The following is a 12495-nucleotide window of genomic DNA, read 5'->3' as shown; positions in this document are numbered from 1 at the left end:
ATCAAAACTTTCGCATTTATAATATTAGTAAAACTAGTTGAACTACCAAGAAGATGGAATATCTGATAGTCAGCAGAAAACCGTTGTCACTCAGATCAACACTTCGCAGGGCATTAACCTGAGGCGTAGATGATAAGCCTCACATGCAATTCCATTAAGACAAACATTCATTTTCCATTAACATTGGCAACACGCCCTTCAGACCGGAACACGGCATTGCTTCAATGCTGCTTCGCGGCAGAAACAACAATGGCGGTAGTTCTTCTACGAACGAGCTGTCACAAAAAGCTACTACTCTAGTCTTAGATGGTAGCGGGTTAACCTAACCTATAAGGGGTAGGTAGCCATAGCATTAAACGTTTTATACGCGGCGTTCCGAACCGCTTACATTGCTTGGCAGAATGTCTTTAACGCCTGGGTCGGAACTACCAACGATGCCTGCCACCAGATCAAACTGTTACCATTCTGTTACCGTTCGTTAAACTCTGAAAGCAATCGACGGATTGATTTCAATTTATATTAAAATGCTTTTCTACTTTATATCCTTAAGTTCCCAAGGGAATCGGAAATTAAAGCGTTTCGAATATCAGATCACGACTCAGCGAAGCGTGACCTAGCTAGTGATCTATAAATAAAACGTCATTACTCCTAGTATTAAAACTAACAGTATCATTATTTTTCTATTAAAATAACTGGCTGTTAGTGTAAGTACAAGGTTACTACTGACGTCAAACAGACATTTTGTTCGCGTGTTGTCGTAAGCGCTTAAAATGTCAATTTCATTTCGGATAGGTAAACACGACCACGCCTTACTTGTTATTACTTATACACTAATCAACTAATTACTTATAAATGGTAGCCTTCCAACATTTGAGCAGCTTGGTTGGTATAAGGTGAACAACTAAGCTCTGATTCCTCCCTCCTAAGGAGGCCCGTGGATCACTAATCAGCCCATTACCGGCCTACTACGGGGCACGGGTCTCGCCTCAGAATGAGATGGGTTTACGCCATAGTCCATAGCGCTGACGAATTGTTAGACATGTAAAATGAAAAAAAACAATTTCAGAATCATACACTAACATATAATTTGTCGATTACGCTAACAATATACTTCCACTTTAAAGTCTTAAAATAATTACTCTTTTACTAATATATTTTTTTTTTCCATTTATCTTTTAAAATCTCGCCTAATAATCCCAAACGCCCGATGTCACTTTCCGCGCCATCTTTTTTCTCCTCTCTTCTTTCTTTTTTTTCCCCGCGTCGCTTTAGTCGCCAGTACTTCCAACTTTCCAACGTGGCAGCACCTTAATATTTGATAATATTTGATAAGCAATAGTCTTATCAAATATTAATACTACAAATCCTTGACTGTTTTTATCAAAAGGATTGTTGACTAAGTTCTTTTATAATTTTTAGATTCATTTTATTGATTTGCATATCATCTCGTAGTGATAATCTAGCTTAGAATGGCATTTATCTTTGACGAAAATTCAAGTAACCTTACAGACATAACACGCCTTTGAGAATCTTACGTAGAACTCTCAGGCGTGCAGTTCTCCTCGGGGACGGGTCTTTCTACGCCATTAAATCAAGTGATATTTAATTGCATAAATTAGGAAAGTAAGAGGTGCGTGTCTGGGATCGAGTTCGGTCCTCGAAAGGCAAACCGAAACCCTGTCAAATAGGCTATCACCATTTTATCTATCACCAATTATCATTTCCATACATCGATTAATCATTATTTCACTTATTACAAATAGGATGTTTGATATGCAATCGAATTTCACCTCGTGTCTTTTCTCCATGTTACCCGTGAATTCGTACACATTTGTTTCAGTTTTTGGAAATCATGATATTTAGACGGATAATCACCTCGCAAAGAATGCATTATTTTAGGAAAAAGTTGATTGCCATAAATAAGTTTACAATGTGTCAACCATAAAAGATAGCCAGAATATGCCCTCGCGAACATTTTTTATGAACTTTTAAATGGCAACAATTTTGTCATGTAGATTTTTTGGATAACTCTAAACACTAACGCGGCGCACGCCCCGGAAGCTCCAAAAATGTTTTTTCCCCGTTTTTACAAAAAAAAAATTAACAAAAAAGGAAAAGGTTCTAAATTCGATTCGATTCGAATCTCAATTTTGTTTGTTAGTTCAGAACTCATGAATAAACCAATCTGAAAAATTTTTTTTTTGTTTGAGGCGTTTATATTTCCCCATTTTCATAAAGTCCTTGATCTGTTAAAGGGATCCTGGAGAAATTGAGGGAACTCTTTAAATATTATTGGGAAACCTATAGCGATTGGAGTATTTTTTAAAGCAACTTGAGCATTTGCGAAAACCAGCACATAGTCAAGTAAAATTGATGATGAAGAAAGACCCCGGATGGCCACCGGAACTACAAAATAATGAGTAGTACATTGTAGGTAAGCAATTTATGCTCGTCACACATAAAGGAGCAGATGGTGAAGTGCCAGGAGAACTTCTCGAGCATTAACGCCCTTGCTTCGGGAGAAGTAATATTTTGTAGGAGGTTATGAGCAGTTGGCATTTAGCTATTATTACTTAGGTATGATTTCAAACCTACCCACGAAATTTTTTTTTTTTTGACAAAGAATTTTCTACAATATTTTTAAGTCGGTGAAAAGTAAAATGTAGAAACTACTGGTATTTTCCTTGCTTCTATAAAAAAAGGTATACGAAGTATATGATCTATAGGTACATAAGTAACTTTCGAGAAAATATTTACCTATTTCTTGCTTTTCGTTGAATTACAAAGGCGGCTGTTTTTTTTGTCAAAAATTGTTTTTTATTGTTTCTACATTTTCCTCTATGTCGGAACGTAATGTTATTTAGAATTTTTAAATGAATAGTTTTGCAATTCTAACCAGTAGTTACTGAGGTTAGCACGATCAAGCAAACAAGCTCTTCAGCGTTTTAATATTAGTATAGAAGAATTAGAGGTGTACACGTGATAGTCGAGGCGTGAAGGTACAAAATTCATATTCAAAATTCAAATTCTTAATTCATTTATTTCAAGTAGGCCTACTTTATAAGCACTTTTGAAACGTCATGTATGTATGTTTGTAGTGACACCGGTTCGGCAAGCAGATATTTTACATTACTACTGCTACAATCGTAACACTTCTATAGATCTAAAATAAAAACACCGCAGTCATGATGACCGGCCGTTCGTTTAATCATTCCAACCATCAAAAACGCCTACAATATTTTCATTTCCGAGTGAGTATTCTCGACGTCATTGGAAATTCCATTTGACTTTTTCCGTTAATACAGTGGGGTTATTGGCTGATACGTTCGGGTCGATTTTGTTCTTTCCTTTCCTATTCATATAAACTTTAGTTCATACCTTAGTGCTGAGTTTATTCAATGAAAGAGAAGAGCCTGTGCACAAAATTATGTTTCTTGCATGCTGCACGAAATAATTGTATACTTATACAACAACTTGTTCTTGGAACATAATCCTATGAATATCTAATATAAATTAAACAAAATTGCAAATTAAAGTGAAAACTAAAATAGAAAATGTTTCGTACACACAAACACACATGCACACACACACACACACACACACACACACACATATACACACGTATACACCAGCCAAATATACCTACGCACCCGCCTCTAAAATTTTTTTTTTTTTTAAATTTTTTTTTTCCCTAAATATTATTTTGCCTGTTTATTTAATGTCAAACGTTAGTTATTAAAACTATAAATATAGGGAATACACTGCCTCCTACAAGACAGTATATACTACCGCAGGAGAAACTAGGGCTTCCGACTAATAAATGTATACGTAAATTTTTATTAAATAAAGATATTATTATTATTCTTACAGCTTAAGTTTAGGAGTTGGCGGATTAAGCGACGGTGCTATCGTTTCTGAGGTTATTGATCCAATGTAATCATGAAAATAAATAAGTGAATTTTTGCAAAAAAAAAAAAAAAAAGAACGAAAGATGTTAACTAAGAGAAGATTTTTTTATTGTCGACAGGGTTCAAGTCCAGAATGTTGCACCGACAGCAGTGTCTCTAAAAGCGGCAACTTAACGGGTACCCCTGCACCGCCACCCGGACCGCGCTACAAACTAGCCATAGAAGGGTCCCTCCGAGTCTGTTGTTTCCAGCACACCAGAACTGTCGTCGACAAAATACTGGCCGCCAAGTTCTTCAGAAGATGGGAAACTCACGTACTCTGCATGCTAGATGACCACGTTATCTCGAAAACTGTAAGTTATTAACAAACCTTTATATAACATATAAATAACTTTACCTAACTCCCCACTTATTTTTTTAATGTGATAGTGAAACGAAGAAACCAAATTAAATTGCGCGTTTATAATATTTAAAGTTTTTTTACGTATACTAAAATTTATCAAAATTCGTTCAGCCTTCTTACCGTGAAGACATTATAACAGTATCCTAGATTTTTTTAGTTGCCCATGGGAACTAAGCCCTTTAGCCCATAAACTATATTATCTGATAATCTATGTTATTTTATTTATGCACTTTTTTGTAAAAATACAAGTTTTAAGGAAGTTATTTATGATTTTAGTTTATTGTACCAACGTCGTTTTGTTAAGTATTGATATGACTACAGAACCTATAAACTTCGCTTTTGCCCATCCATTCAAAAATATAGTTGTTTATTTTATGCATTCCGTACGCTAATGCTATTTCGCAAAACAATCCAGTTACAGGTTTACGATTCACTGGAATCGCTTTTTTACACCACGCAAATAGGTTTAGTGCTCGCGGAGCCTCGGCAATTTGGTTTTCCCAAATACACGCGTACAAACCTACGTCACGTGTTTAATTTTTAAACTATAGCATATGAAAAGAAGACTTGATTTGAATTATTGTTTGTTTAATTCTGAATGCATCACATTCACGTATCCTATTCAGGACATGGGTATCCTTACAGAATGAGGAGAGTTTAGGCCTATTCCACTACGCCTGTCAAGTGCGGATTGGTAGACTTTACACGCCCTTAGAACATAATGGAGAACTCTCAGGCGTGCAGGATTCCTCACGATGTTTTTCTTCACCGATAAAGCAAGTAATGCTTCATTGCATGAATTAAAAACGCACATTACACTAAAAGTTCAGGGTGCGTGCCAGGTGCTCCCTGAAAAAAATAATAATAAATAAATAAATATACTACGATAATACACACATCGCCATCTAGCCCCAAAGTAAGCGTAGCTTGTGTTAAAGGTACCAAGATAGCTGTTGAATATATATAATACACATAAATACTTATAATATACAGAAAAAAACGCAGACACTGAAAAACAATCATGTTCATCACATAAACATTCGAACGAAAAGAATCGAACCCACGGCCTAGGACTCAGAAAGCAGCGTCGCTGCCCACTGCGCCAGACGGCCGTCAAAAAACCGTGAAAGGGTAGCCGACACCCTAACCACTAAACTACTACGAAAAACAAAACTTAATGACAAAGGGTTTGGAACTCCCTAATTACATACATACATATATGTTATAGTTTTCACAATGTTTGCATTGTTACTTCGTAGAAAGAATGTCGTAATCGATACAATAGCGCATCGCTTACGCGTTCTAGTGAGAAAAGTCTGAGATTTGTTGACTTTTTATCTCGCTAAGGAAAATTAGACCAGTACCTAAGATTCCTTTGTTTTGTTTCGACGAGAATTTTTCAATACATGCCATAAAGATGGCAATCAGACTGTAAAAAACATGTTTAAAAAATTTTAAATACGAATATAAGTAAGTAGGTAAAATAATTATGATAGACGACGAGACGAAATTTACTTTCTTTTAAATATCAATATTTAAATAGCTCGTAATATTTTTTACCAGCTGTATCAATTCAAACAAACGTCAATCCTATTACTCATCAGTAAATATTGCTACGTTTAGCTCATAACAGTGCGTTTTGCGTATTTCAATTTGTTTATGGGTACTTGCGTAATCAATTTTTATTGCATTATAGTCATAAAAACATTTTTTTTTGTCCTTATCCTTACTATAGTCTGTTTGTTGAGTACTATTATATATTAATAATAAAACGAAGCTATTGACGTTTTTGTCATTTTTACAACGAGACAGTTTAGATATGGGCCGAATTAACAAATGTTTCATATTCCGTAAAATGCACGCTTTGAGAAGAGTCCACGAGCCTATCCTATGTAGTTATTAACGCAACTTTTCCATTTTAATATTATAGAATAATAAATAGGTATAAAGTACAAGTAATTATTACAGGTAGCAACGGCGTGTGTTCCATACATAGAACATTAGACGGCTGTACGCAGTTTGTAGCGATCCTGCTTTCTGAGTCCAAGGCCGTGGGTTCGATTCCCACAACTGGAAAATGTTTGTGTGATGAACATTAGTTTTTCTGTGTCTTGGTGTTTATCTGTATATTTTAAGTATTTATGTATATTATTCATAAAAAAATATTCATCAGTCATCTTAGTACCCATAACACAAGCTACGCCTACTTTGGGGCTAGAAGGCGATCTGTGTATTGTAGTAATATAGTTATTTAAATAAAAGAAAAAAACATGTCCAAAAGCACTATCTACCCCAAAAAAAATCACATAACTCGTATAATAAGAGTACTTTTTCTTTCTACGCCATCTTCCTGCTTTCCGCATACCCTTTTTAAAAACTCTGTACAAGCCACAATTCTACCACTGTACAAAATTCACACAAAAATAGAGTGACGGGGGATGGAGAAAGTCGGATAACCGGGTGTGGTACGCACCCACATATAACGCACTGAAAAAATCATGCTTGATCCACCAATGAGATTATGTGAGATTACTAAAGGGAAACGTTCTAAAAATTTACTCATCCTTACTAATATTATAATTGCCAAAGCGTATTTCTTCGTTTGTTATTAAGACCTTCTGGCCCCAATTAAACCAATCTATTTGAATTTGGCATAGAAAGTCGGATAGTTGGAATGAAGAAGAGTAACATATAACATAGGCTATATTTTTTATCCAAGGAAAATAAAAATAAAAATATATAGATATATTTTTAATTTATTTGTGTCTATGTTTATAATAATTTTACACCACCTACTTGTTCTTGCTCTTGTTGTCCTAATCCTAAGGTTGCCTGGCAGAAGTCGCTTTTAAGCGATAAGGCCACCTTTTGTATTCTACTCCAGTCTTTGTGTTTCTCTCTTTTCGTCCTTTATTTCCTAACTGTGTAGTGGTGTAAAAACGAAGAGTTTAAATAAAAAAAATAAAACAGTTCCGACAGGATTTGTAAAAAAATCATAATAAACGCGGACGAAGGTCATGGGCAACAGATAGTTAGAAAATATTGTTGACTTTACTCACATCGCATTACGCGTTTTGTTTTTTCAATGTGTTGTATATTTATGCACAATGCTTCCGTAACCAATATAAACTGCATAATACAACATAACCATTTATAAATAATTAATCTATAGCAATATTACAAAGAGGAGATATTTGTTTGTTTGCGTGTAATTGATAAACTTGGCAAACTCGATTTTAATATCTTTGCGCCATTTTTAACCTAATATATCCTGAAGAACCATTTAAACATTAAGCCACAGTAACACATTTTATTTCTTAAACATTAAGCCACAGTAACACATTTTGGTCGAAAAATAACTAAAAGTTAAAATGTGACTTTCTTCAATCATTATTTTTAGGCATAAAATGAATATCCTTAAAAAAAGCAGTCAGTTTATTATCAAGACAGTATTATGTAGATAATCCTTGCCCGTTGTAGTATTTTATTTAGTCGTGCGTTTAGGAGGGGTCCTGAAATAAGCTATTATAGTGGCCAATGTAATTAGGTTGGTGGCTATGTTTAGCCACCTTTAGTCAAAGCCGGTAAAACCTCGAGGTACAGCCAGTTTAATTATAACATAAAATAAATTGTATTTCACAGAAATCAAAATACTTATAATTGTATTTTTTATTTCTGTGACAGACGACTGGAACTGTGACAGTCGTTTTATATTTGTGCAAAAGTGACAAATTTAACAAAAATTTAATTGATTTGTCCTAAAGATGATGATGATTATCATGTGAGCATGTGAGCAAAAAATAGCTCCTAACGAAAACATAGCGTCGATGGGAGTGGCTTATAAACTGTGCCCTGCATGCGTTTAGATCGCTAGTCACGACAGATTAACCAATCACGGCTGGTCCCGTGCTGCATGATATACAGTAGAACCAATCACGTATTTTGCGTGATCAATTCATATAGACATTTGGCATGTCAATTTGTTAGAAAGGTTCTTCTTTTTTTTCGTTCTTTGCATATGCGTGATAACTGTCCATACGGATTCTAGTGCTGGGTGGCCGTTCTAGTTGGTACATACTACCTGCCCCAGGACTGCCATCTATCCACTGACGTAGTAGTATGCTGTTTTCCCCAGTGGCAATAAGTTACGCTTGCAATATATTTATTAGTTCCATGGATTTAAATTGAATTATTTTAGTTTTATCGTTATTTTAATGAGGTCAATGAGCAGATAACGTAACGTTCGTGCGTCACTAAATAGTTTCTACGCTATGACTAAAGTCTAGTTTACAAATAAGGTTCCATTTTGAGCATTCATAAATAGCAAGTAAGTAATATTATTACGAAGTTCATAAATAAAAACCGGTCAAGTGCGAGTCGGACTTGCGCACGAAGGGTTCCGTACCATTATTTATCGGTAAAAACGGAAAATAAATCATGGCAGCCCCCTCAAATATTTATTTTATTCTGTTTTTCTGTTTTCTGAATCATATAGAGATCTACTGTTAATGTGCTTTTTACACGCTTTATATTTTTATTTTGATTTTAAAAACTTCTGGATACCTATTACCTAGTAATAATAAATATTATTATTATCATCATTCTATTCATATCCTTCTGCTACCACAGACCTGGTCTCTCGTAGGAAAAGATGCTTTAGAACATAGACCCACCACGCTGCTGCTGCTATTACATAATTATAGATAATCAAATATTTGTTTTAATACTTAATCATTGGTGTAGGTTTCTGTAGCATTACATATCTACGTACCAACGAGAAATTGCGAACTCAAAACTCGTGTGTATTGAAGGCACTCAAACTACAACCTCGTTAGTGATCGCTCGCCTTCTTGCCTTCTAAGCATATGAATTGCGATCTAGTGCTCGTGATGGTAAGGTATAATTTACAACGTATGCAGTAGGTACTCGACTTGTAGGCTAGTAAAAGGGCGGCATTTGTCAAGATCAAAGGAGAGCAACTTCTTTACTTATCAGCTATTCTGTGCTGTGGTGGTTACTATATCTGTCTGCGATAAAATATTATAGCGTACCTACCGTTGATTTCACTTGGCGTGTTTACAACGTAGACTTGCTGCTTGCATACCTAAAGCGATAATGTTCACAGACACGAAGGCGAAATAAATATTTAGGTTCGCAAAACAGAAATTTGTTTTTAAAACAGACTCTCTTGACGTCATCTGTGGAAAGGTAGCAAATGTATTAACAAAACAACACGCTCACAATATTTAAAAAGTACCTACATGATTCAAATACGTTGCGATACTATTGAGCCCTACTATTACCTATTTAGGTCTTAGATTTACCTAGAATACGTTGTATCGGCCCTGGTAGCGCCCGCGCTGGTCGTCAACGAAACTTTCTTAATACAGATCACATAGGATGTGATGGATATGTTCGTCTAAAACAATTTTTATCTCATGACGCCATGACTCAAATGCCATGATCGTAGAAAAGTGATGGTTGTTTATTTTTATTGCATGAAATATTTTAAAGCTCTTGTTGGCCTTGTAGCCATTTATATTATTTAAAAAGTTTTATTTTAAATTAATAGTATTTAAAAAATATAACATAACAGTTTTTTGCTATGGAAACCGCTTAGGAGTTTATTTTAATGGTTTTAGTAGTAGTAGGTAGTGTAACTTGAGAATTTGCCATTTCCTATGACCATAGAAACAGCTCAACGGTTAGAGAAGACATTATACCTAGTATGTTCTTATAAATTATTTATTCTGTGCGTTAATATGGAACCCAAACGCACAGAATAAATAATTTATAAGAACCTAGGTATGTAATTTTCAATACATATAACTGCCTCCTTATAGTACAGATTGGATTCCCTGGAGGGGCAAAAATATTTTTGAGTTTTCCGTCTAGGAACTTCTCATTATCAAACAGTTCGGATTAACTTGAGGATGATAATTATGATATTATGTAATATGTAGGTAGGTGTGTACTTAAAGGATATTCAAACCATCAAACATAAAATAGTAGATAGGTTAAAGGCTAAAAGTCGAGCTGGAAATTAAATAGTCGAAGGTAAACTGCGTGAGTGCAGTTTTCGAGAAGGCCATCCGCTAGCGAAGTGCATGGGATGAGTCTCTGACGTCACGGCCACCCGCTCGCCTTCCAATCGATCCCCAACGGCCAATGCTCCGACGACCGACAGTCCACGTTCCACGTGTCAAACACCGAGCACAGTTCAGTCAGTGTATAGATCGCGTCACGTAAAAACACCTCTGACGATCGACCCACGCCGACGTGTTTACCGTCCCCGATCAGAAAGTAGGAAATTTATTAAAGCGAAGGTAACACGCGTCCGATCTACGGTGCTTTGCGGTGTTCAAGTTTTCGTCCTGCCAACGATCAATCACAAGACTCGTCCACGGTAAATATACACGCTACAGCAGTAGAGAAACGAGACCCAATTGTGAAATTAATTAACTACGCTCCTCTGGGTTGTCAGTTTAATTTATGTAAAACTAGCGACCCGCCCCGGCTTCGAACGGGTGCAATTCTGATACTAAATTTACTGCAGAATGGCTTTATATAAGACGTTCAAAGCTGTTTTTGACTCACACTCGCCGCCGCGCCGGCCAGGCGGTACCCGCCGCTACCGCTATGTCCCTGCATTTATAATCTAATATCTTCTAAAATGATCATTTAAATTACATGCTGTAAAGGGTCATATTGATCTATATTAAATGCATAATGCATTGAGGGTACTTAATAATTAGATAAGGATTAATGTAGTATTGCTTAAAATACTTTCGTAAGTAAGCCAAAAAGTCGTAAAAAATAAAGGATAAAAAATGAATATTGTGGATTATCCCTACGAGATAGGCATGGACCATCGCGACTTTGTTGCAGCCTCGAGGTAATAAGCGCAAAAAAAGTGTTTATTTACGAAATCACATTAGAAACCTCTAAAATTATCAGTGGTAAGACCTATAACCCTGTGAGTAGGAAGTCGACTTCGCTTTCGGGAAGCCGAGTTCGAATCCCAGCACGCACCTCAAAAGTTCCTTAGTTATGTGCGTTCTAATTATTAATATATCACTTGCTTCGAAAAACGAAAGGAATACATCGTGAGGAAACCATGCATGCCTGAGAGTTCTCCATAATGTTCTCAAAAGCCTGTGGAGTCTGCCAATCCGCACTGGGATTGGTGGACTACGGCCTTAACACCTTCTCATTTTGGGACGAGACCCGTGCCATGTAGGAGACCGGTAATGAGTTGATATGATGGTGATAATTACGGCTGTTAAACTCGATTGTTTCAAAACCAAATCTTTCGTTTTTTAAAACTCCAATATCACTTTTTTGTAAAGATTGAAACTAATAATAATTTGTATTTCACACTTCTATTGAAGTTTCGTAGGGTATGACTGTCTGTTTGTCCGTCAGCAGAAAATTCCAAATTTGTGAATTGTTGATGAGGTTGAGAATGAATATGATATTACTTTTGAAATCCAATATGGCATCTATGACAAATTCTCAACTTAACAATATCGTTTTGAAGGATTTCTCGGTGGCAAAAAAAAAATTATATTATTTTTAACCCAAGATAGCGACAAGGTGTGCTGGGCCTCGAAATCGGCTAACTGAAAGTGTAGATCTAAAAACTAGGCTAGTAATCGTAGTTTTCCTACTGCTTTAATATTTTTACATTAAGTTAAATGTCGTTAAGAAAGCAGAAGGATTTGTCGGTGGCAAAAAAAAAATTATATTATTTTTAACCCAAGATGTGCTGGGCCTCGAAATCGGCTAACTGAAAGTGTAGATCTAAAAACTAGGCTAGTAATCGTAGTTTTCCTACTGCTTTAATATTTTTACATTAAGTTAAATGTCGTTAAGGAAGCAGCCTGGACTCCATGTTTTGGCCTTAACTTCATCAAGAGCCTATAAAAGACTATTGCTGGACTAAAGGCCTGATGGTAGAGTTTGTCCGCTGTTCGTAATCAGCAAGCTTGGCAGACGAGTTCGTGATCGCAGTAGATTGTAGAAGTAGCACAGTAGAATGCCGCTGACCTTTCTCCGTTCTATTCTCTTAGTCTTCCCGTATGAAATCCGAAGCGAAGGGGTGGTCAATACTCGTCACAAATGCGTCACCACACGGCATAGTGTAGCCTCACCTTAAATACTTAAAAAGTTAATTAGCAATTA

The 12495-nt window shown here is 35.9% G+C and overlaps 1 protein-coding gene across 3 annotated transcripts in view; it reads left to right on the top strand.

Annotated features, from left to right (window-relative positions):
• Positions 1-12495, top strand: part of LOC120628320 (C-Maf-inducing protein-like) — a 50944-nt gene that overhangs the window by 14168 nt on the left and 24281 nt on the right. For all 3 annotated transcript variants that reach the window (XM_039896648.1, XM_039896657.1, XM_039896640.1), the window contains one exon: positions 4028-4261. In XM_039896648.1, the coding sequence (XP_039752582.1) occupies positions 4028-4261 (234 nt within the window). The remainder of the gene's footprint in view (positions 1-4027; positions 4262-12495) is intronic.

The sequence above is a fragment of the Pararge aegeria genome, chromosome 2 (assembly GCF_905163445.1).
Source record: "Pararge aegeria chromosome 2, ilParAegt1.1, whole genome shotgun sequence".
In the NCBI taxonomy this organism is placed as follows: domain Eukaryota; kingdom Metazoa; phylum Arthropoda; class Insecta; order Lepidoptera; family Nymphalidae; genus Pararge; species Pararge aegeria.
This window is presented reverse-complemented; position numbering and strand designations above follow the sequence as displayed.